At 41.0% G+C, this 26,950-nt stretch overlaps 1 protein-coding gene across 3 annotated transcripts in view; it reads left to right on the top strand.

Moving 5' to 3' along the window:
- The window catches only part of dusp8a (dual specificity phosphatase 8a), a 45,334-nt gene that overhangs the window by 13,691 nt on the left and 4,693 nt on the right, over nucleotides 1-26,950 (top strand). For 2 of the 3 annotated variants that reach the window (XM_077568266.1, XM_077568267.1), the window contains 3 exons: nucleotides 2,352-2,490; nucleotides 25,703-25,869; nucleotides 26,543-26,702. In XM_077568266.1, coding sequence (XP_077424392.1) covers nucleotides 2,352-2,490; nucleotides 25,703-25,869; nucleotides 26,543-26,702 — 466 coding nt within the window. Of the gene's footprint in view, nucleotides 1-2,351; nucleotides 2,491-18,550; nucleotides 19,275-25,702; nucleotides 25,870-26,542; nucleotides 26,703-26,950 lie in introns of those variants that run through there. The other variant, XM_077568268.1, reaches the window with a different exon arrangement.

The raw sequence follows: 26,950 nt of genomic DNA, 5'->3' as shown, positions 1-26,950 counted from the left end.
CATTGTATTTCAAAGCAATATTTGTCAACTTCAGTTTTGGTACTGCATATCCATTTCAAGAAAACATGATTATAATATCACAGTTTGCCTGTGCAGCTTTCAGTCTCCTACAACTTCAATATTTCCCCTCATGCCCTTCTCGGCTTTCACTTCACTTCCCTTTTTTTTTTTTACCATCCTCTCTATATCGCTGTCTCCATGGCCCCGCCTTTATTCTCCCTTCCTACCACGAGCATTGCTTGTTTACCTGCAGTGTTCATGCGTCACAACGCCTGGGCCAGCACTGCAGAGGGATGGAGACTCTCTTCTACTGCTGCAGTCTGACAGCCTGCAGTTCCAAACTGCTAGATCCTTGACCTTTACTGCACTCTTAACTTAACTCATGTATATAGCTATGTGAATTAAGCTGTTGTTTTTTTTCTTTTTCTTTTTTTACACTGAGCGCTTTGAGAGCTAGAAAGTTTGAAAGACTGTTAGAACTCAACGCACATCTCCCGCAAGATTGCGTTATTGGTTGAGAATGTAAAGAATGTTTCCTGAACAGTCAGTTACATTAGTCACTTGTGCTGTCAATTTATTAGCTAATGAATGCAAGGTAAACCATTTTTAAAAATCAGTATCATGATGAAAACTTCATGCAGGTACACCCTGCAGTATATTCATTATAATTACCCCCCCCCCCCCCCAAAACAAAACAAAACAACAACAACAACATAAACAACAACAAACAAAACAAAACTCAATAGTTTACTCAATTAAGCACCTGATCTATTTTTACCCCACTGTTTAGTTTTTTCTTTTCTTTTTTAATGTCCCGAAACTAAAACTTTTTCCATTCACTGCACTCTTCTTTATAGTGTATTTGCTGTAATCACTGTAATCCTCAGGCATCGAGATCCAACTCTTAAATTAGACTTGATCCCATTAGGATTATTATTCCGTAAAGAAAGATGAATGAATGTGTGTAAAGAAATAGCCATAAAAATGAAAATCTAGAAATGTTTTTTAAGGCATAAATAAACAATAAAATAATAAAATTCTGGCTAATGAGGACTTGATGAAGAATACAGTACATGCAGTATTTAATACAGTTGTTTACCGAGTACAGTGACATCTTTTGTCATCTACTTCTGCTTAGCAATACCATAAACCGTGTGAAAAGTGTGAGTTCTTCAAACTTGTGTTTTTTTCATAATGAAACAAATGATATTAATGCCGCTGTGTCCGAGCTGTGCTTTGATTTGAACCGAGCAGCCTCTGCGCGACCGCACGCTGACCTTGCCCAGTCCAAATCACCTGCATGGCTGTCTGCCAAGTGCCAGGGCACTCTGCTACAGCTGCTATGTTAGCAGAAACATAATCAGGCAACCCAACCCCCACATCTGACACATGGACACTCGCAGTGAATGGTGCAGTACAGCTGTGCGTGCTATGGGGCCATCAGCACCAGGATGCCTTTTGAATGGACTATGAAGGGAGTGGAAATCGCACTACTTTACCTCAACCTGATTTAGATGAGGATGATAGATTGTATGTTACGCTACACTAATAAATCATATTCTTCTCTTGTCTGCCTTTTTGTCATTTTTTTCTTTACATTTTTTTGTTGCCATTTCACTGTGATGCTTCCACCCACCTCATCCCTCTCCGCCTTCTTCATCCCACTTCCTCTCTCCTCCTTCCCATCCAGTGGTAGTTCAGTGATGCAGCGATTCTGAGCTGCAGTAGGTGCTGCCTCTTGGTCATGTGACCAAAGCCTGCCTAACAACATGGGGAAGAACAACACAGTGGGAACAGATGCGCATGCTCACTTTCATATGGAAGCGCACTCGCACATGCACACTGAAACCCATCCCTCACTTAAGCTGACATCAACCGCACCACAATGATGAATGCTGCACTGTGTTGTCATAGCATAACTGGCTTTTTACATTTGACTGTTACAAGTTTGCTTTACATCAAACGCAGGATTATTGCTACATAAATTTTCTAGTCATAGATGCAACTCTTATATATTATTCATGCTATGAATTTCTAATTTACAGCCGAATGTTTGTTTGTTTTGTTGCAGACATTCTAATCACTGAAGCTCTTATTGATTGCCATTGTTGGTTATTTATCTTTCCTTTAGTTCTACATATCAGAGCCAGGCTGATTGATTCAAGTCTTGCAGCTGCTTTTCTGCGCTTGTTATTAAAACATTTTACAGTATTGCATTTTGTAACTGCATGTGAGGCTGTTACTGCCGGAGTTCCAAATGTTCAGGAACAATTTATGGGAACAAAGAATGCTCTTGTTTCAGTCTTTGTGGTGAATCCCCTGTTTTGCATCTGCCTTGCTTTTTTGTGCAGGTGGAGTTGGGCAGAAAGCAGGAAGTGGTGCTTTATGACCAGAGTTCCAAAGAAGCCGCTCATCTGTCCAAAGACGGCTTCGTGCACATTCTCTTCGGAAAGTTGGAGGGCACCTTCCACAAAGTCTCCCTGCTTACTGGTATGGAGTGCATGTTGGTGTGTGGTTTGTGTAAAATGGATTCAAAATATATATTTTTTTACTAAATAAGTCTACATTTTCCTCTACATCACAAACGCTTCCCTACTCTACTTTCATATACCACATTTCTTGCAGTGAGCAGTTTGGCCAATAGATGTCACTGTTTCACATGCCACAGCACCTGCACCGCTTAGCCATAACGACTCTCTCATGACTCTTTGATGTTTAATCTTCTCCGGCGTCCCTCTCGTACTTCGCATCCTTTGGAATAATGCTGAAGTTTAACTTGTGTCCTTAAGCATCACAGTTATCCTGTCATGGTGTCCACTAAGCACAGTAAGGCTTAATTTAGCAGCTTTGAGTGCATCCTCAAATGTGTCAGCACAAGGAGGAAAAAAACATAATCTTGCCTCAGTCAGGAATGCAAATGAGACAGCAGAGGCGCCGCTCGGGGTGAATTTTCCCTCTCTGTACATTCATTTGGCACTTCTGTTCTTTTCCTCGATACTTTTTCATGAGTCATTCATGGATGCCATGCATTGTTTCAAAGCACCACCGCTCTTTAATTAGTCAACAACATGTAATAAGGTAGGTTGGGCACAGCCAAGCATTTTATTACATGTAAGAAATTGTGTGTGCTTTTCGCTCATCTTTTTTCTCCTCATCTTTTAATTGAAAGAGGAAAAGAGCTTGTCAGCAATTCTCTGTTTCATAAGTCTCCTTTGTTTCTCTGGCATATTTTCTGCTGTTTCCACGACGACAGTGGCAGAGAATATTGCGCAGGTGGACCCAGCCAATAGAAAAATCTGTTGTTTGGATGTTATAGTACGACTGGGGCTTAGCGGTGCTGACAGCCAGCGACTGTGCATACCCGACGCATTGTATGTGTGCCATGTGGCTGACGTGTGTACCTGTCTGAATTGTAGCATGCATACATTTGTGTATGATAGCACGTGGATATCTGAAGGATGTGCTTTTGTGTGACAGATGAGTGGAGGAAATGGATGCTGTTTTTTTTTGTTTTTTAATCCAGTGCTTCTTTGTTCTTCCAAAAATAGCTTCACTTATGACACGGGTAAAAATAAACCCGTTTTAGTGTGTGTGTACTGTAGATGTTTGAAACAAAGAAGGATGAAATCATGTTGAAATTAATCAAGTTTTTTGTTTGTTTGTTTTTACTCTTAGGCTAGAGTACTAATGCAGTGTTTTCTGACATTTCTTAAATAGGAAGTCAACTGACTTTTTTTTTTTCAACAATATGTTATATAAACCCTCAGTGGTTTAAACACGACATTCTGAATAATATTGTGTTTGTGGAATATGAATACATTTTTATCAACTCAGGGGGGCTGCCATTTTGCCACTTGCTGTCGACTGAAGATGACATCACAGTTAAACTGTTTTTGGATTTTATTTATGTGATGTTAGAGTTAGCAAGTCGAGCCGTGATTGGTCAGTTCCCAAACCCTGAGTGACTGTGATGTCATTTTCAGTCGACAGTAACAAAATAGCCGCCCCTTGAGATGGATAAAACCGGGGGGATTTTGCTGCTTAATCCATATTCCACAAACACAATATTAATAAAAAAATTTAGACTAGTAGGCTGCATAGAGCATATTATTTAAAAAAGAAAATTGGGGGGGGGGGGGGTTGACTTCCCCTTTAAAAGCATAAATAAATCAGTGACCAAGTCATTATTTGCAGCTAGGCATGGGCCAATATCAGATTCTGACGGTATAATAATCTTAAGCAAAATTTCACAATATCACGATACTGAAAGTCTTAAAATATATTATTTCAAAATATTTTGGTAACTAACCATTTTGCCACATTAAACAGTTTTATTTTAAACAAAATATAGAATACGTCATTTGTTACAATAACAAACCATACTAAGTCAAAATTAATTCATATATAAATCAAATCAAAACAAACGCTGTACCTTAAGTGAACAAAACCTACAGCTCGATAATAAGTTTAACATTTTTTTTTTAAATTAAATTTTACAATCTTGAACTGATTTACAAAATGGCGAAACCCTTAAACTAAATTATAGACACATTGGCTACATTTAATTTGAGCACAACAGTAAAATTATCTATTTGGGAGAAAGAGTAACCAACTACTCTGTGATGTTAAACAGCCGTCGTCTTCTTTGATTTATTTGGCTTGACTGCCTTCTGTCACATTCTTCAAGGGAGCTTAAAATAAAAAGTACAGTAATCCGTTTTTCTGTCACTACCACGCTCTCATCCTTTTTCTCTATCATCCTACATCTATTTACTGAACTGCTTTTGATTTTGGAGGTTCTGCTGTTTGATCAATCACTGGATAAGATGTTACACAACCAATGGTCATGGGCTGGATAAGTATTAATTAAACAAGTCAGTCAGCCCTCTTAGGTTTCTGTCGGTCACCTAAATGATCGATAAAGACACAAAACCACTTCAGACACATGCGTGATGTCATCAAGAAATGTCTTGGCATTGACACCCAGAGAGAGTTTTTACTGTACATTCTAAGAGGACTTGGTGGTGGAAAATGTTTACGTGCATGTGCGCGTATGGATGGTATGTTTTACTTATGCTAAGTTGTAAGCATCTGTGTTTTTGCATTATTGCTTCACCGACTGTGAGAAAGTGTTTGTGAGAAAAATATTTTTACCACAAGTGATCTCACTCAGTTGGAGCTCAGGCTGATGTCTTGCCTTTTAGAGACTTGTGTGTGTGTGTGTGTGTGTGTGTGTGTGTGTGTGTGTGTGTGTGTGTGTGTGTGTGTGTGTGTGTGTGTGAGAGAACATGACTTGTTTAGAGCCAGCTGCCTCCCTCGTGGGTCTAAAGTTTGCGTGTTTCCCACCAACCTTGCCTCATACAGGCAAGCCAAATGCAGCATTGCTTCTACCAGCGCGCGGCTAGGTGGTATCTGGGTTGTCGTGTCACGTCACATCAGTCCCAATGTTGGTCTGCAGGGTTCAAACGTGCTGACGCAGATGAACTTGCTGAAGTCACAACATCGTTTCTTTACCACAAAGATACAGAATGAATTTCGGCTGTGGCTTTTTATAGAGAAAGGTGGGATTGTTTTGATAACTTGGTGCACTTTCACCGGGACACTTCGGAAATGGATGATGTGATGTTTGACGATGTCAGTACCAGCTTCACAGAAGACAATTGCTATATAAAATGGATTACTGGAAGCAATTGATTGTATATGTATAAAATGTTTGGCTTCATGTCTGAATGTATAGATAAACAAATGATATAGTAGTTTGGAAATAAATAATAAAATATAAAAAATAGGGATGGGCGATAATACTATCGACCGCCATTTTCCGATCCAGAAATAGAAAGTATAAGAATAGAAAATATCCAATAATTTCATGCAATTTTAAGGAAAAATGCTAAATTGTGTTTTATAGGTTTTTTATTTGTCTTTTTTTTTGGAGGGAAATTTTCTATATCAAAAGCAGAACTGTAGTACCCAAGTCTGGACTGCTCAACACGTTTTTTTTGTTTTTGTTTTGTTTTTTGGGCTGGTGGGGTTGACTCGGACTCCTTTGCATTTGACTCGCAAAATATTTGTATTGACTCGACCGAGACCAATTATGTTTTTATTCCTGAGAATTAACGCCATCCCTCAAAAGAAACTTGAAATAAAGATTTTCAGATTATCAAAGAACTTTGTCCAATTTGCACTGATTTTGCAAGGCCCACAAAATATTGTGTTCTATTGCTATAAAACATGGAACCTACCAAAAGAGTCTTTTACTCTCTTCTTTCTTTAGGAAAAAAAAATATTTCTATCTGTTTCCATTTTGCAGCAATTAGCATTAGAATATAGCTCAGTTTCATCATTATTCACAAACCTGTTGAACACTGGGGAAAAGGGCTTGTCGCAACATGGCCCTGGTTGAGCTCTTATACTCTACTGCCACCTGTTGGACGTTTTTGTAAGAATTACCATTGCTTTAAGTGACCTTTTAAGGTCAGAAGCTGCACCAAAGCCTTCTATGTATGCTCAAGCGTAGAAAAAACATTTTAAAAATTTTTTAAAGTATAAAGTTTTTGGGATCATGGCAATATTTAAAATAGAACGTGTTTATACGTTTTTGGGAGCAAATGAGTTAAGAAGCAAATTGCTCTAATTTTGTGGGTGTGAAAATATAATATTTTTCTGTCTCAAGGTTTGCCCTTTGTTCTCATCTGGACTTGGACTTGGACCTTGTGGAATCGAACTTGACTTGGACTTACTTGATAAAGGGGAACTTGACGACAGCCCTAATCAAAAGTACTGTTCTAGCCATATAGTGGGCTACTTGGTATCAGTATCAGTATCTGTGATTACTAGGATTAGTTTTTCTTTAAAAAGTGCTATTGAACGTCCCTAATTATAAATAGTTTGCGGTTTCGGAGTGGAGGTCATAAAAAACGGAAATAAAGGTACTGATAGACTGCGTGTTTTTGTGTTGTTTGCAGATGTGCACAACTGTCCTTAATCTTTCCCAGGGGCCATCTGCGTGTGTTTTTCGCAGGATCACTAAAGCGGACGCTATTAGTTCAAAGAGAGAACAAGGGCAGGACAAGAAAAAGATTTCACACGCCACTTCAAGGGTGGTGACGTTATTTGACAGAAATGTCGCCAATAGCAACTGTGATGATTCATTGTTTGTCATCCATGTTGATGCATAGCGTTGACCCAGATGCTCACAGCTGGAAAAAATTCCAGCAATGTGGAGACGAAATACTAAAATAGTTTGCTTTGAATAGTAGTACGTCTTTAAAGTTTGTCTTTGATGGCTCGGCCATCTTCTGTCTATCAACTGATTAATATGTCACGAGAGTTGAGACGCTTTACGGGCAAGAATGTCGGTTCCCACGCTGTCACCTGAACGAGTCAAACGAGCAAGCAAGCAAGTACAAACGTTAGAAAAGCTAGTGATGACATACTGATGGAGGGGTATTAGCAGATGAAAGCTCTCTCTCTCTCTCTCTCTCTCTCTCTCTCTCTCTCTCCTACTTGCACTTGTGTTTTCCTTCTTTTTTTTCCTCGCTCATACAGGAGCTGCTGTCTAGCCCACGGCAAGCATGATGACATCAGGTTTGGGTGTGACAGCAAAGGTACAAAGGTCAATTCAGTTATGTGTCATTCTTCTTATACAATGGGGCGGTGGCCCCCTGTCTGAATGTGTGTGCGCGTACATGAGCGCATCAGAGAGAAGTAAAAGAGGTGAGGTAATGGTGGGAGGCTGAATCTCTCAATGCGGCCCTTCACAGAGACATTACAATGAGCTACACAAGGAGGTCGGCTTGTGTCAGTGTGTGTTCTTGTGCGTCTGCGTGCAAGTTGGATTGAATATGTGCATATGAAGTAGTGTGTGCATGGGGATGAGGCAATGTTTGAGAGAGCATGTGTGAAGGGAGGGGAAAAAAGGACAACAAAAAGGGAGCTATTTAGGAGATGAGGTAATAGTCCTGATTTTATCCAGTATGTGTGCGTTCATGTGCACATGGGGAGAGTGTGTGTGGTCTTCGAACTCTCATGCCGCTCATATCGTCCTTAAAAGCATCCTCAGTGCTCAGTCGTTATAGTTTTGTCTCCACCTGAGCAGCACGCCATATAACATTTGAAATGAAGCTCTCTGCTAGCTTGGATAAGTGTCAGATTACCCAGATGTACGCAGACGTGTTTGTTTGCTTGCTACAGACCCCGGCAAACATCACATCATCATTTTATACGATTTCAGAGAAGCGAAAAAATCACCACTGCCGCTGAAGTCATTTTGCAATATCTGTCGGAATAATCACAGTGTTGGTTTTGATTTATGCGCAACAACAGTACACGGTCACGCACAAACCTGGAAAGGGCACCATGTGTGAATACTGAGAGTCAGACACTCAAATGAATGCTATTCTGCACCCGAAAACTTTGTCCACTCCCTAGTAGGCTTAAACGCATGTTATCTTGATCTTCTTGATGATTTGCTGTCTTGCATTAGCCAGTTCTGTAAATAATCATCAACTCCAGAGTCGTTCTAAATTGCCATTATAAATTATTGAACTATACCAGGGGTAGGCAAGTTCGGTCCTAAAGAGCCGTAGTCCTGCATGTTTTTGATGTCTCCCTCCTCGAACACAGCTGAAAGGCTCCTGTAGAACGTAATTATGAGCTGATGATTTGAAACACCTGGGATGGAGGCAGGAGACACCGAAAGCATGCAGGACTGCGACTCTCTAGGACTGGACTTGCCTATCCCTGAACTATACAGACCATTTTAATTTAGGCTCCGTCCACACGAAAGCCAGTTTTAATGTATCCTCACAAGTTTCTTACCGTTCAGGCCGTTCGTCCACACGATGGCGCGGGTTAGATCACTTTTGATACCGGGCTTCTCCAGTGACGACGTAATGGTCGCAGCTCGATGACGACGCATTGTCGCAGATTGATGACGTATGCGCCAATTCTCGCGTGACTGCGCGCGAACCGTCAGTCCGTCAACAACAATGGCGGATAGCCGTGTCGTAGTCGTTTTGCGCAGCCTCCTTAGCTTGCTTATGCTTTTGCAGCAAAATATTTTGCTTCTTAATTCCCACGTTCAACAAGCGGTGTTGTACTTGAATCACCCGCCATTGTCACTTCTCCTGTGTTCGTCTTTTTCATGTTGTTTTGACACACGCAAAGCCATGTTTGTTCTGTAGATTGCAATCTAAAATCTAACGTTTTTTTTAAAAAGTGTCTGTCTTCTTTGCTGATTCTTCTTCTACGCTTTCCGTTAACTCCCTGTGGCTGCACTACAGCGCCACTCCAGACTTGGCATATACATTACAGCCGTTAAACGTCCTCAGCGTCTTCTTTTGGACACACGCAAGTCTTGAAATGCTTCTGTGTGTACGAGATTTGTTTGAGGAACGAAGCCGGCTTTGGTTCTGTCTGGACGGGGCCTTAGTCATAGAAATCATAGAAGTGTTAATTAAGTTGAGTACTGTTAATATTAATATTGAAAGTGACATGAAGCTGGAGTCTTCACAGTTTGAGTTGAGTCTGCTTACCTCACTCACCTTCGGTTCTGTATAGATTTGCCAAATGGTGATTTTCGTTTTCTTCTCTCTTAACTCCTCTTGTTGATCTGGCAGGGCTCTGCAATGAATCAAAATTCAATTACAATTTCAATTGTTACACTCCACAATTACAAAAAGGGCATAACCGTAAACAAAAATAAAAGATCATTACTTCTAATTTTGAGTTGTTTAAATTTATATATTTGCACCTTTTTTATTTTAAAATGACTAATTTAATAAATCTTGCTTGGTCCAAAAAGAACTTGCATAATTATAGTGTTTCAAAGAAATGTATTTGTCACAATATTTTTTATGTTTAAACGTTTTCTTGTTTCGTACCAAAAAAACAAATAGTTGTCCTAATCATGATTTCAGTTATTATCAAATTATTTGTGATTAATATTTACTTCATAATCGAGCAGCCCTATGATCTGGTCCTTTTGTTTGAATTAATGTTGCAAAAATAAATAAATAAATTGTCCAACTTCAGAGGCATGTTCCGTCCGTATTTTGACAGAACTCTGAACTGTGCAATTTAACATGGACTTAAGATACTTCACTTTAGTCCTTAGTTGGTTTCTTTGGTTAGCATTTCAGCTTGATGGTAGCATGTTAGCATTCACATGCAATTTCTGAAGGAACTGCAATATATAGTTTCACTGAGGACTCATTTGATTTAATTAAAGAGGGATGGTGGTTGTGCAACAGTCATCACGTCAGTGGTGTGGTTAAAATATTTTCACATAATGCTTTTTTTGGTGTGAGACCACCCGGACTTAATCCCAACAGTGTCCCTTTAGGTCCAAGCGGCAACATGAATTGATTTAGTGTACGCTAATTAAGCATTGAAATCATCAAGTGACAATTGTAAATGAGCACAACATTTCGCATTCTTGAGTCCCATCCATCATTCTCTCTCCCGTTCGGTTGTGACTACGCCATCTTAACCTCCTAACCTCCCCTTTCTGCACCTCCTTACCCCTTCCTCTCCCCCTTTGGCACACTCCCATCTGACCTCGCTCCATTACGTCATGTGGAACTGCTGTAGATCAATGATTTCATTGAGAAAGAGCCTTTAAGAGGTGAGCTCACCTTCCCCAGAGATATCTGACCTTATTCTCAATGACCCGGGCCTTCCTCCTTCCCCCCATGCCCCTCCTCCCCCATTATACCCCCCCCCCTATTCCTCCCCTCCTCCACCTCGCCTTTCTCCGCGCTTCTGTTTCACGGTGCTGAGAACAGAGCTCTATTTTTAGGCCCAGACTCCTGCGGTCATCACATCTGGCGCCAGTGGCCTCGATGCTCTCGCCTTGGCCTGTAGATACACAAACACACATTCACCCCACCCCAGTGAGCAGCAGGAGAGCGCAAAGGTCAACGTAAATGGCCTACGGAAATATCTATGACATCACCTTCGCCAACCGAAAAAGTGTTTAAGAAGGCTCAGAGCTGCACATTGACATCATGTTCTGTGCAGTCTCTTTAAACTCCTCCTTCAGGCTCGTGCCTTAATCAGGTATTGTGCAGATGCATACCGTGCACATAGTTGTCCTTAAAGCAGGCAAATTCATGTGCATATGGTAAGGCATACATTATGGTAACATACCTCAGAAGGAGGCCTTTCAGAGTTTGGTTTATGTAACCATGTTCCTCTGCCAATAACCCCAACCCCCCCGACTGTCTCATTGGACTCACATGATGTGCTTGATGTCATTTTCCCTTCTTTGCCTTGAAAAAAAGGGAGGACGAAAACAGGCCAGTGTGTGTGTGTGTGTGTGTCTTTTTTCATCTGTATGTGTTTTAATGTGAGCCTCTGCCAAATGTTTCCAGCATGACGTGATCCCGCTCTTCTTCTTCATCACTCACAAGTCCCTTGCCGGCTCAAAGGCCAGACGCGCACACACACAAACACACACTTGCGCTCACCCTACTATACACAAAATCATTGGCTTATACTGTAGCTTGCAATAGCGAATGAACTTTTCGGATAAAGATTAGAATTGATGACAATTAACACACAAACTCATGAGATGAACTTTGAAGCATTTTAAAAAGGGTGAACTCATCATCTCACCATCGTCAAACAATGTTGCAATGTGAATGTTTAGTCATTTTTATCCAGAAAAGGTGCGTTCTGATTGCAGGAATTCACCGTTTGAGAAATGGTTCATTTTGCAAAACTTGGTAGATTGCCTGCATATATGAATTGAATTGTGAATGATCTCAAATGAGTCTTTAAGATCCAAGCATAAAAGGCCATCTGTCGGAATGTCAAAGTGTGTTTGTGTGTTTGTGTGTTTTTCAAAACTCAGTTACTTTAACTGTCTGTTAACTGGACGTAAAAGTAAAACGTACCTAAGGACTGCCGCTGACGTTTTAACAGTGTAGTTAACTCAAGATTGTGAATTGAAATGAATCCTACTTTATCCATATTGATAGGATCATTTGTAAAGTTGTGAAAATTGCTAATTGTTTTTCATAGATTTATTCAATTTATAAGATGTGACTGTGATCTAGTTGGACATTTGAACAATCTTACAAAGTGAAGTCAAAAAAAAAATCTTGGAAATAGGTAAACATTGCATCTGTAGGAAGTATCAGGAAAATGTCTATATTTTCTCTGTAACTTGAATAACAGTTTAAAATTTGATTGAATTGGATTTAATAATATAGATGTAAAATAGACATGGCAACCCAAATTAATTAAATGGATTTATTCAGAAAAACAGAATACCGGTCACTTTTTCAATAAGAGATATTGACAGAATCATATTATATGAATATCTGTAAAAAAAATAAATAAATAAATAAAATACAATTCAATGGTCTATTCGTACTTTCTGCACAAAAATAGTAAAAGTCATTTGTAAGTTGCAGCAGTGATGATAATGCGAAGTCCTTGGTCAAAGCATTTAAAACAATTTTTAAACATTAAGCATTTGGCTTTTGGTGTTCACGTTTTATTAAAAAATAAAAGTTTGTGTGGAAGTCCTGACTCTGGATGCTTGTACCAGCGTGCCCTAAATATTTCAACCATTTCTGCTTTGTGTATACAATCCATTCATAGTGCATGCCTTGTGGCTTGAGCTGCATTTGAAATCTATCTGAGCGCCCTTTAAACATCCCAACCCACCCGTGTCATGCATTCATGTAGCGTCAAATAAAAATAGTTTGTTTAAACGGTTACCTTGGCACTTTCAACACATCAGGTCAACAGAAGCACAAGTAGAGCAGCATGCTAACCTTAGATCAGCACCTCCACGTTTTGCCCCCATCAGCGCCTTTAACTTGAGCCTCACAAGTGAATGTGGGCCAAGTGCTTGCTAGCTCAGTAGCACCAGTAGTTTTGTCACTGTTAGCCTGAAGGCTCTTGTCCACTCGTGATCATTTTTTACCAGAAGCACGATTAAGGAAAGTAGTCACTCTCAATTAGGCTCGCGAGTTTATACCCACCACTTGCGTGCATCCAGCACATTCCATTCATGCTCGGACTGCCAACTACCGTTCCTGCTATGGCGTCACTCCATGAAACAATGGTCGATTCCTGTTTATCACTGGGCTTTCTTTGATGCAATTTATCTCAGGAATTCCACAGCAACGCTTCCTTGCTTACCTCTTTTGTCAATTTTTTATCCCCCCCAGCAGAGACTTGTCTATGTGAGGGACAAAGATTTGTGAAGACAGCTCCTAATACGCCATGACCACACATTTTTGGAACCAACCGCTGGAGCCGTAGCTTCCTGGTAGAAGTGGGAGATTTTTTTTCCATCACTATGACAACAAGCTAATTTCGGAGTTCCCAGCAAACCCAAGGCCCCCGGAATAAGTAATGTGGTAGTTTGTGATCATTTATTTTCCTCATGATGGTCCCTTGTCCTCACATGCATAAATAGTCAGAGGCATGCGTACACAAACAGAAACACACGTTAACGAAAGCCTCAAACAGCCACTTCCTCTTCCGTTGTGTTTCCTGATAAACTTAAATGATAACATGACATCAGTACACCTTGGGTTGATAGAAGCTGTCAAGCACTCAGCATGCATGTGCTGAAATACAAGTTTGAGCTTCTTTTTTTTACACTACAAATGTTATACTTGTCTATGTTTTAACCATCTGCATGCTGTACCATCATGAGGGCGTCGGCTTTGCTCTAAAGGAGACAGCTTGTCCAGTTCCTCTCACTGCGTGGCGTCATACTTCCTCTATTGTTCTTTTGTAGCTGGTAGAGTGATGTCACTACTGGACCCTGGATCTGGCACACACACACACACACATACACACATCTGTGGGGCCTGTTGGAGCAGGAAAGCCAACCCTCGCTGTGGGCGTTGTGATAGCCGCTGTCACCATGCACTGATAGTCTCCAGGGTGCAGCGCCTCATTTCTGCAGCTTGACTGTGTATGAGAGGAAACTGCTCAGTGATTAAAGGTTGAGTAACGTTTTTAATGTCTGTTGCTATATTGATCAGTGACCATTTATTTTATTACCTAGACCAAGCTTGAAAAGCTCAAGGTTAAGATTTATTTGCCATTAGTAGGATTACGCAAATATTACATCAACAATTTGGCAGTTTTGCATGTTTTCCCCCTGAGCTTGCACGGGGTTGTGAGCGTGAATGTGTATTTTTGTTTGTTTGACTGGCGACCAATCCAGGGTATATGCCACCTAGTCAGCTTTGATAGGCTCTAGCTTACCCGTGACCCTTAAATTGACAAGTGCAAACAGAAAATGGATGGATTAGAGTATGTTCTCCGGTACAAAAGTGTATTGTTGCATTCCAAGCCCTGTTTTTCTGGCACATTTTTGGGGAGCTTTATTTTTTTGCATTTTTGTTTCTGTTTTAAAGACTTTTCCCCCCCATTTTGGGGATTTTTCCCCCATATCCCCCACTGACAACCCCCCCCCCCCCAACATATTCACAAAACAGAAAAAAAAATCCATAAAACAGAAAAAAAATTAAATAAAATGTGGGAATTCCAAAAGAGAGAAACAATTATTATTCCAAAAAAACAGGAAACATTTTTAGTTTGAAAATCAGAAAAACAATTCTGAAAAATAAGATTTTTGAGAATTGTTTTTCTGTTTTTCAGAACAAAAATCTGTAATAAAACATTAAAAAAAAATAATACTGAAAAATACCCCCCCCCCCCTTGAAAAAAATAAAACAAAACAAGGTGGGGGTGGGATTTGCAAGATTACTGTACACTGCGACCACGTGTGCATTTGATCTACATATTACGCATACAGTAAGAGAGCTTATTTTATGGGGATTCAGAATGAACAGGAACCAACAATGTTTTATCTGATTTATGCTCTGTGTACTGTAGACAGTTGCCTTGTAAAGATAAAATGTACCAGGAAGCACAATAAAATAGGAACTTGTTTTCTGTTTACCTTTGCACACAGCTAAAATACAACTCAGGGCGCTCATTTCACTAAATATGCCATTATTGATGTTCAAGGTTGACTAAATGCTGTCATTAACATACTGTCACTCACTCACTACCTTGCTCATACTGTGGTGGCCAGTATTAGTATAGTATAGTATAGTCTCACACTTCATTCTATTCTTACACACACCCACACACGAGCACGTGCGCACACTCCTTAATAGCTCCAACTGGGATTTTCAATGATGTGCAATTTATGGTTTATGAGGCCCATCTGTTCCTGGCGTACCCTCCCGATCGCGTCCATGTCTGAACAGATTGACTCAAGTGATTTCTTTGCAGTGACACTGCACCAGTAACTCTGGATTCTGAGCTCCTCCAGGGGGTTAAGTAGCTAGCAATGCGGGGGCCCCCGCTGCACGACTGACTGCACACATGCAAATGAGTCGACCGTGTCATTCATCGGCGCCTCTTCTAATCTCATCCAACAAACCGCCTGCCTGCTGCCTCGTCTTTACATCCTCATCCTTTAAAGATTTTTTTTTTCAGAGTTTGCATGTTCGCCTCATTAAATGACCCAGAATCGACGATATGTTCTTGGACGATGATCTCTTCCACACATACCTATATGATAACGTAGCGCATCACCAATGTCCCAAGTGAGATGACCAGATCAGCTATCACCCCCTCACCCAACTGCCCCCCAATTCAATTTCTCCATCTCTGCCCCGGCAACTACCTCAGCCCCTTGGCATGGCAGCTGTGACCTCCTGTAGGCATGACATCACCGTAAGAGCAGTCTTGTTACTGATCCCCTGACAACCAGTACCATCAACACACACACACTCACACACACACACGCATACACATTCAAACACGTAAATTTCATGCACATACACTTGTGCAAAGATGCACTAATGCGAGATTGTTGGACAGTGGCTAATCCTTTTGTCCTTCACAGTTGAACACACACACATATACTAACAAACTCAATTAGCTTGTCCTCATCACCCTAACCTCCCCAATCCGGAAAATGACATCGTCCCTTCCTATGCAATTCTGATAGATGATCTATGGTGTTGTGTTACACTCCTGTCGCTGCCTGTTTTAGCAGAGAGGAAAAAGAGGACATGCACTCCCCTAATATATATTTTAAGTGTCAACATGCAGCCCCCCAAAGTAAAAAAAAAAAAAAAAAAGACATGCCATGAAATTTGAACCTGTCTCTTTTTATTACTAATATAACAAATTATCTATGTGAATAATAGGTGAAGTTTAGTCTGATTTGATTTATCGCGTCCATGCCTGAATCACAAATGTTGTACATTATATTTGCATTCATAATTCTTGTACATCAAATTGAAAAGGATTAAGTAAATAGTCTGGTATCACTGTGTTTATGTGTTGTGCTCTTGGAGGCATCAGAGGAGGGGGTGCCCAGAATGACAGGACCAGCTATATCCGTCGCAGCAGGGGACACACGTGCGGTCCATAAAACAACCTGGCTGCCATTTGCTATACTGTATCTCTCGCAGTAATCCTCCAATTAGCACATCTACTATTCTCAACCATGTTACTCTGGAGGGAGAATTAGGAAGCGACAGGGTCACGTCATATTTGGAGCTCAAGGCTAGTGTTATTGTTGTTGCTGTGCCAACCAAGTAGGTGTCCTAAGTACTGCACTACACTTTTGTCTATTTTATTTTTTATCAGTTACCTTTCGTATATATTTTGTTATATACTGTATAGTGTTCTTCAGTGGCACTAGAGTGACTCTTCTCACAAAGATACGTTTGATTCTAATTTTGTTTCACTATAACATCTGTGCGCTTATTAATGTGCAATTGATTGTGTTGTCTTATATTTAGGGATATTCGATACCACTTTTTTTCAGACCGATACCAGTATGAGTAGTAGTCCCCGATACTGCACCAAGTACAAATATCAATAGTACTTTTGATATACCAGTATACCATTCAAAAAACAAAAACAAAAGACCTATATATCCAAATATAGCATTTTTCCCTAAAGGTGCCCTTTAAAAAGGTAATATTAAAGGTTTTTCTCCCTCATGCATGCTCCACCAATACCCAGATGAGTACGAAGATCCCTGACTGTTTTACTCTGACTGCACCTATTAGCTTTTATCTTCCCTTTATAGTAGAGTGTGCAGACCCCGCACACTCCACAGTTTCTTTTCTTACCTTATTTGAAGTCATGTCGCACGTACTCGCACCATGAACGAGCCTGACACAGATGCTGCAGTTACGCTTTGGGCCAGAGGTGGCAGTCACGAGTAAAAAAAAAGAAGTGACAAACTGCACAAATATCCTTTAAAATTTAATGAAATCAATATTACTTGTTTATTCTTCTATATTTTTCCTGATCATAAATAGGCCACAAGAGGATGGCTGACACTGGTATCGGCTAGAGAGAAACACAGATTATCGGCCAGACTGATTATTGGTGCCCAGTATCGTTGTTTTTTTTGTTTGTTTGTTTTTTTGTTTGTTTTTTTAAACCTGTCTCAAACTGGGGTTTTTTTCAGAGAAATTTTGAACATGTTCATAATTTGATTTGATAAAATTTATTTTATCCATCTCAGGGGGCAGCCATTTTGCCACTTGCTGTTGACTGAAAATGTCATCACAGTTGCTCAAGGCTCAAGTAACAACCAATCATGGCTCAGTTTCAGAAAACAGGTGAGCCGTGATTGGACGTTAACTGAACCCTAACCAACTATGATGTAATTTTAAGTTAAAGTTAAATTGTCTGCCTCCTAGAATGGATAAAAATGGGTGGATTTTGCTGATTAAGTCATATGCCACAAATGCAATGTTAATCAGAGTAAAATGTTTGACTAGTCGGCGTTGCATCGAAAATATTGTAGATTTCTTGGGACGACTTCCCCATGGACAACTTAAAGTAGGCAACAATCGCTTTCCATCCACTTTCCCCAAGCAGTCATGCAATGTCATTTTCTGCTCCCCCAATGGCTGAACTTGCAGGCTACATATTTGTCATTCCATAGTAAAGTACCAAGCGTCAGTAGCCTGTCACATGGTGAATGACTGCACACCACAAGCTTGTTGAGTTTTCACTTCCAGGCTTCATCTCTTTTGTCTGTTTGGATTCTTTTTCCATCTTCTGCCCTAATTTAACTTTTTCCTCTCTCCATTTTCATCCTCAAAGACAAAACCACATTGAACGGGACAGCAAGGCGGCACACATTCTTCCCCCCCAAAAAAGCTTTCAACTCCTCTTAAAACCATGTAATCTGTTGTATTTGTAAAGTAAAAAAAAAAAAAAAAGTTTAACCATACAACCCATAAAAAGCAATGCTTCCCTTTCACTTAACTAGTTCAGTCATGTCGTACCTGTTAGCCTCTAACCTTCCCCAATAGAGGCCAGTTCTGCAACTCGGTCCCTGAGGTGGCCGCATATTTGCTGGCTGACTAAGGAATGTGGTTACATGCCTTGGACATTAGCTATGACGGAGCTCTGGCTCCGCTGGCGAGGGAGGGTGCAAGGGGAGGCAGAAGAGAAGGAGGGGGGGGGAAGGCTCTGGCCTGGCTGGCGAGTGAGCTCATTCACCCTCCAAGCTGGAGGAGAGCGAGTGGCGGCGTCATCCTCTATTGCAGAGACAGCCATCGGAGAGAGGAGGGAGGCAGAGGGAGGAGTTTACTCGGGCGAGCGAGCCAATGGGAGACATGGAGAGTGGAGCTGCACAACAATAGTGGGCTGCTCTTCTTGCTGTGGACTCACTGAGACTAAGACACACAGAAGCTCTCAGACCAGCTGCAGGCAGAATACAGCTGGCGCATTTGTGCCAGAAAACAAACTCATTTTGCTCTTGCTCGCCGAGTGGCCGCCTTTTTCCACAAAACCACACAAATACAAAATATTTACCCAAGAGCATTTCTGGGATTTTTGAATTCACGTAGGATTCTGGCCACATGTGGACTTGTTTTGGGGCTTTTTCAGGTGCAGCACCACAGACACTTTGACTCCTGCGCCTTTCATTTTTCTTGCACGAGGTCATTTCCAAGGCCCCGGAACAGTTTTTGCACATCCAGTGTTTTTTATTTTATTTTGTATTTTTTTTACATCGAATCTTGGAACTTTCACCTCCATCAGCTTTCTAAGGAGGACATTTTCATTTGAGATTCTTGCAAGGGGTGGCTCCATCCCTGGCAGCAAACAGATTGTGTACTTGGGGATGCCACTTAATGTGGTGATATCCCCTCCAGAGGATCGTTTTTGGCCGGACCTGCACGACACCGATATGAGGCTGAAGATCAGGGTCCGCAGGATGAAGGAGGGGAGAGAGCTACGAGGTGTGTATCCACGTGGACACATCGACCACAAGCGATGCGTGTGTACAGTATGTGTGTGTTTGATTTCGGGGGTATGAACTCACGCACATCAACAATATGCAAAGGAAATGATTGAATGATGATGACGTCAATACGATTACGGGTTTATCCTCTGATAACCTTTTTACAGTCACGTGTGAAGAGAATGATCAGAAGCGGACAATACGGAAGTGTAGTCATCCTACAGCATTCGAATCCACTGCTAACAGACTGAGCGAATCCTGCTAAACCTGACTTGAGTTTTCTTCCTCTTTTGTCTTCACCGTTCTGCTGTTTAGAGACGTATTAGGAAGGAGGATTAGGAAGATGACATCATGAAGATAAAATACAATGAAAAGTAAGACAAAAGGGATCGGGGCGAGAGAATGAGAGCTGTGACCCACGGTATGACATGCTCATGCTCTCACAGCCTGCGGTCATTGAGATGTAAAACTGTCACAAAGGCGCCATTCTCTTTCTTCGTTGGCTTTTCTTACTCTGTACTCGCGCTCTCCCTCTTTTCAGAATGTACGTAGGAGATTATGTTATCATTGTGTGTGGCGTGCACTGCAGGTGTCCGGGACAACTCTTTTTCACACAGGCATGAGGCAATACATTCATACTGAACAAAGTACACACTTTGGCCCCATGCTTTACGCGCACGTGTCACATGGAGACGTTTATTGGGAGGGAAGCTGTTTGCAAAGTGACCTACCACTTTTTGTGCTTGTGAAAGTATCACTTGGTAATCTGTCTCAGGTGCTGGAGGTGACAAGCTTGTTTGCACAGAAAACGTAATAAATTAGAAGGTTTATTTTAGGACATTTAACACATCCTGGAAAACAGACGGGTGGATGCAGTCTTGGCTACAGCAATGTATACATTTGATTTTCCTACATGACTTCATCCTATATAATGGACTTGAGCAGCAGTTGAAGTGACATGTTGTTAGTATAGTGGTTCTTAACCTGGGTTAGCTCGAACGACAGCAGTTCGGGAAGTCACACATCCGACCGCTTGGCCATCATTGGCTGCAGGTGATCACGCTACATTGTTTGGCCTATCTGTGCTGCAGGGATTTTGGTAGTCGACCAAAAATGAACGTGGGCAGACAAATATGTCATATGAATTTACATGTAGAACGGAACGTATGGTGTTCCACAGGGTTCAATTCTGGGGCCTCTGCTGTTTTAAAGTGTTCTATAGAGTTGAGCTGAGTGATGGGAGTCAGTACGGCATGATTTGTAATGCCAAAATGAGCAATTTTAGCTAACTAGCTATTTTAACTAGCTATCTAGTGAAATTAAAGGAACATTTCCTTAAGCTGCATGGAGGTGGAGAATATAAAAACACAATGCATTCTGAATTGAGGGTGAAGAGAACCAGATTCTTTGAAAATGCTGCTCTCCCTGTTCATTTTATTCACCAGTAAACCCTATACATATGTCTTGAATTTGAAAAAAATATATATATCATTTCATTTTTCAATAAAGAAGGCTTCAGTGAATGTGCATAGGAACCTGGTGGTGTTAATAAACCCCCAACAAGGTTAAGTTAGTATCTTTGCCCTAAGATAGAGGAACAATGACAGTTTAACCATTAGACAGGATTTCATGTTAATCAGTCAGTCTTAACAGTCCACAACATGACGCCTGCTTGAAAAGATGACATCACCCTCTTGTCTCATCTGTGCACTGTCAATCTTGTCTGTTTTGACACAATTGGTCATCAACCACCACCCCCCTATGCACACACAACACACTCTCTCAGCCCTTCCTTTCCAATTCATCCTTTGTGGAGCTGAGTGGGACATGTGTGCAATGATGTCATGTTTTTAGGGGGGGTGTCACATTGAAATGCTAATGTACCCTCATAGGGTTGAGGGGACAGCTGGAGGTGCACACTGGATGGCGTCATGTCTCCCCTGATATGAACCGAAAAGGAGAACAGTGGAGGGGTGCGGGGTGGCCATTCATGCAGATCAATGCCCGTAGGCCGTGGACGCTCGTGTGTGTAGGTGGTGGTGGGGGGAGGGGTGGGGGTATCGCCTCTCCATTAACAGTCGACTAAAAGCTACACACTTTACAGGCTTTTCAACACAGAGGGGTGAGGGAGTTGGCTTGTATTGATAAAGCAGTCAATTGTACCAATAGGAGTGATGATGTAACAGCAAAGCTCCCATCAACCATCATAGCCACATGATGTGCGGGTTCCACTCGAACATTCATCGTTCAACTCTCGGCATCGATTCACAAAAGGGCACCGAGAGTGATTCCAAACATCTGCTACTCATCTTGGATAGTAAGTTTGAAGGTTTGAACTTGTTTGAGTTGGTTATAAGAAATGAGGGATGAGGAAAAGCAAGCCAAGAGGCCCGAGTGCTACATTCACAGAGAAGGGGCTGGCTGGGGTTGTCAGTAAGCAGTTGCATAAGTGATGAATTGGGCAGAGGGAAACGGAAAAAGGAAGTCACCACTGGAGAGCGCTGCTGACGGCGACACAGTGCCCTCTTTCCCGGATCGCTTTGCCTTTTTTGAGCTGCTGTGTTCACGAATCGGTTGGTCACGTCCTGTTTATTTTCCAGATGCAAAAAAAAAGATCTTGTCTGTATTTTTCCCCTCACTGAAATGATAGCATGGCACGCAATCTGCCAGAAAGATGATGACGATTCTTGATGCTGGCTTACACAAATGTGTGTGCCCATTTGTGTTCATGTGCAAAGTATCAGCATGTCACGCTTCACTGATTATCCCGCCGCACTGAATATGAACTCATCCTTCCCAGTTGACCTTCTGATGTCATGTTCAGTGACAGCTGGGTTGGTGTGTGTCACAGGGTATTTTCAATGACTTCATTGTAAGTCCCCGCTTGTGTGTTTGCGTTATGTTGGGAGATTGGAATGGCTTGTCGTTTTCTTTTCTGGAGAATGTGATGTCATGTCTATTCAGTGTGTGCACGTCCTTCAGCTCTTTTGACACTGTAACATCCTGACAACACACAGGGGGAAGACCATGAGATAACTGTCAGCACTGTCCTTCCTTGTTGTCATGACAACTTAAAGGAGGGGTGTTGGGGGTCAGATGACAGGGTGACAATAATGTGCTATCTCCTGGCTGTGTTAAGCAAGCGCTGCCTACAAGGGAGGCGTCTGTAATTATATTGACGTCATGTAACTATGCTTTAAAACAACACTTGGCCCTGGTCTCTTATCTCGGACTTGAGCCGCTTCATTCCAGTAACTGTCACTCATTCCTTGAGTCACACACTGGCCCGGCATGTTTCCTGTACTTTGCCATTTCTATTTGTTTATCCAACGCTAAATGATTTAACCTACTGCAATCGCTATGTTATTCCGAACCAGTGTTGCCACAGTTACCTTGAAGAAGTGACAATCAGTGGTACTTTAACCATTAACTTTTAAGTCACTTTGTTTACTCAATAACTGATTTTAAAAAGTAGCTTTGTTATTTACTGATTACTTACTTACTTTAAAATCTAACCAAGTTAGATTACTAGGTATTTTACATTTAGCAAATAGTGACCACCCTGCTTAACATAAAAACGACACCAGGTTTTGCCACTTAATTTTTATGTGTGTTTTTTTTAACAGTGATGTTTATTTATAGTGACTAATTATAATTATTTTACTGTAATAACACTTAACAAATGTGCTACTTATTTTTAATTTAAAAAATTCAATAAAAAGACAATCTTTTTAGACTTCACTTAACAAAAAAAGCACATTTTAAATAATAATAATAATAACCTATTTCTAAAATAAAGGCCAATACAGTCTTATTCACTTGACATATTACCTATTAACTCATTCACTGCCATTGACGACTATAGACGTCAAAAATCCATGTGAATTATTTCTATTAGTTTAACATTTTTTTCATTTTATTTCATTTTTTATAAAAAGCTAGATTTTTTTTATTGTACATTTATAACAGATATAAAATTATCATGGGATTAATAACGATTAAACACCCCTTATATATATATATATATATATATATATATATATATTTGTAATTAATCACATGACTTCACTTGTTAACTAACGATTAATCACAAATTTTATATCTGTTCTAAATTAACAATAATTTTTTTCTAGGTTTTCATGCTCTCAAAAGTGGGAAAAAAACAATAGAAATAGTTTAAATGATTTTTTGACGTCTATAGCCATCAATGGCGGTGAATGAGTTAATGTTGTACTGGCAAAACTCAACATTTATAATGTACATTGTGTGACTAAATGCCTAACAGAGTGTGCAACAAAACATAATATTTTTGTTTTTAGTTGACACAAACTCAAAATAGTGACTGCTTACATCTTGAAAACATTCTTAATGCGCTGAAAAGGATGATGTCACTCCCTCAGACATGAATGCTAATTTGAATACTGACATAATGTATTTCACCAGAGCTTTCCTTTCATACGTGTTATATAATTTTTGTGATTTCTCATTTGTTTAGTGACTTTAGTGTTCGGAATCGTCTGCCCTCCTGTATTTTATTACTCATTAACCATTTGTTTTCAAGAAATGCATGCATGAGAGAGGCACCGGGCTGTGAAGTGTGTGCTATTACTTTAACTTTTGTCAATTCCTGCTCACTATTGCATCCTGCAGGCAGTTACCCGCAACTGCTTGTAATGGTGTTCAATGCTGCCCTTTCTGAAATGTTGATCTTGTTCGTATGTAGAAGCATACAAAGTAACTTGCAGGATAGAAGAGTAACTTTAATCTGATTACTTGTGTGGAAAATGTAGTGTGTTAGGTTAGTCATGTACTGAAATCACTGTTGTAGATACATTTTTAATGGTATTAGCAAGTATATTTTTAGACGATTCTGTTCATTCATGTTGTCACTTCCCCTCACACACACTTTCTCTCCACACATGCAGTTGAGCAAACATGCTGTGTCCACATTGTAACGTCCTGTCTTGTGTACTTCTAACAAACTCTCTAACAATGTTCTCACGTAGAAAGGGAAATAGTTGCCGTGTGACATGAGCCTTTTCCTGTTGTTTATGCTGTCTACAGGAACGTACTGCTTCCTCGTAACAATGCGCCCAAGACCCGTCTCTATATGTAGCGGCGGTCCAGGAAGATACCCTTTCAAAGAACTATGCTTCCTCATCCCCCCCTATCAGCTTGAAACAAACACCACCCATAGAACAAGATTGCCTAGAGGCCAAACAGATGACGAACGTAGTCATATTTACACAGCAGCCTTCGTTCCTGGTTCTTGGGCGTTATCTTACCAATCCATCCCCTCGCTTCATGCACGGAGGAGCACTGATGTCATCACTCCGTCAGTTTCCATTAATAGCAGGAGATTGACAGGGAGTCACATAATTAGTTGCCGATCGCCTTCCTTCTCCAGAGGCTATAGTTTTCTATTTCTACAAGATGTTCTTTTGTTGACATGTTTGGATTCTTTCTGCCTTGCTGACACTGTGCTTTGAATGTGGGCAACTGGGTGTGCTTTGCAACCAGTGGCTTGCACTCTCTGTGTGTGCTACTTTTTTTTTTACAGTGATGTCATGTCTCACTCACTCTCGCACCTTGGACGCTCGTGTGTGTCTGTCCCAGATTGGGTCAGGCAGGGTTGAACCTAGATTAGATTCTAATCTCTTCTATGAAGTTTGAGCGTTCCTTAGTAGCATTCCCTTCTTTGCTCTGCATTCGTCTCAGAGGTCATTACCCACACACACACACACACACACACACACACACACACACACACGCGCACACACACTTAACCCCCACCCCCTCCCTTTGGCCCCCACCCTGTAGTTATACAACCACAGGGCTGCAGAGTAATGATGAGTGTGTGTTGGAAAGGCTTGGTGTCTTGCACTGAGCCATTGTGAGTCATTGAGAGTGAAGAGTGAGTGGCGCTAAAGATTATACGATCATGTCTTCGGATGATCTTTTTACAGTGTAACAATTTGTTCATGTGTGTTTGTGTATTTTGTGTGTGCGTGTCGGGGGGATGTTACTGGACCTCTGTCCTGACCGTGCACCTGTGGCCTCTCTCATTCCCCCAGCCTGACGCAATGTACTTCTACAGGACATGAGCTCATGCAGGAAACAGAGACACACACATACACACATATGCCAAAAGTGGAGCCGCCTGCCTCTTAAAGGGCCAGACGCGCACATTCCTGGCCACCCTGCAGTCAACCTCACGCAGAAGAACAAGAGAGCCTCTTCTTTGCTTCTGTTGCACGAGGCAGGACCCAGACATTGTAGCCAGGGTCACCTCTGAACGTCTAGAAACTGTTTACTCTGCAAATGTTTTTGAACTCATGAGACCTTGCATAAATCCCCTTTGTGCTGAATGACGTGAGCGCTGAAAACAATTAGAGTAATCGAGCCGTTCTCGTTGTGTCTCTGCAGGAGGCTTTGCTGCTTTCTCCTCTTGCTTTCCCGGACTGTGCGAAGGGAAGCCGGCCACGGCTCTTCCCATGAGCTTGTCCCAGCCCTGCTTGCCTGTGGCTAATGTCGGGCCCACTCGCATCCTGCCGCATCTTTACCTGGGTTCCCAGAAAGACGTTCTCAATAAGGTTTGTAGTACACTGGAACTTGGAAGCGCATCCTAGCTGAAGAAATCTTACTTACAATTGGGATTTGTTTTTCCTTATCACTGTTGCCAAAGTGTTAGCTCATGTGGAGATATGTTGTCTCTTAAAGTGAAGGTCAACCTTGAACTTTTGACAATAATATGTTACATGTGACCTCACAAGTCTAAACATGACATTCTGATTAATATTACATTTGTGGAATATGAGTTATGAAGCAAAATCCATCCATTTTGATCCATCTCAGGGGGCCAATCACAGCTCAGCTGTTTTCTGAAGCTGAGCTGTGATTGGTTGTTACCTTGAGACCTGAGCTGCATTGATGTCATCTTCGCCCGACAGCAAGTGGCAAAATGGCCGCCCCCTGAGATGGATAAAAATGGATGGATTTTGCTTCATAACTCATATTCCACTAAAACAATATTAACCAGAATACCATATTTAGACCAGTGGGGCTGCATAGAAACATATTATTGTCACCAAAAAAAAATGTTTTGGGTTGACTTCCCCTTTAAGGAGTGGAATCCTAAACAGAATTAATTTAAAAATTGTCTTGAGAACTCAACTAACTGTAACAATCATTGATTGCATTACTATATTTCATATTGTTTGGAGTGAAAAAAGACCTCGGACTAACGTTTTCATCATATCTCTGCAGGATCTGATGGCTCAGAATGGTATAACGTATGTATTAAATGCCAGCAACACCTGCCCCAAGCCAGACTTCATCAGCGAGAGCCACTTCATGCGCATACCAGTCAACGACAACTACTGTGAGAAATTGCTTCCTTGGCTGGACAAAACGAATGACTTCATCGGTAAGATGGAAGAAGATGCATCTGTTATGTTAGTAACACATGAGATCATTTACGATGCTAAAATCAGAGCGGGCGCGCCAGTAAATTTTGCCGGCCAGGCCACCCATCCATCATTGTCAGTCCGGCATTAGTTCAAGTCGAAACCAAACTGTAATCATCAGACCATCATTGTAATTTTAACCAAACTTTAATAACTCATTTTGTCCACCTGATATTGTCTCTTATATGCTTATTGTTGTCCTTTCTCA

Source organism: Vanacampus margaritifer, chromosome 6 (assembly GCF_051991255.1).
Source record: "Vanacampus margaritifer isolate UIUO_Vmar chromosome 6, RoL_Vmar_1.0, whole genome shotgun sequence".
Taxonomy (NCBI): Eukaryota; Metazoa; Chordata; class Actinopteri; order Syngnathiformes; family Syngnathidae; genus Vanacampus; species Vanacampus margaritifer.
The sequence above is the reverse complement of the archived record's forward strand: the minus strand, read 5'-3'. Positions and strand labels throughout refer to the sequence as shown.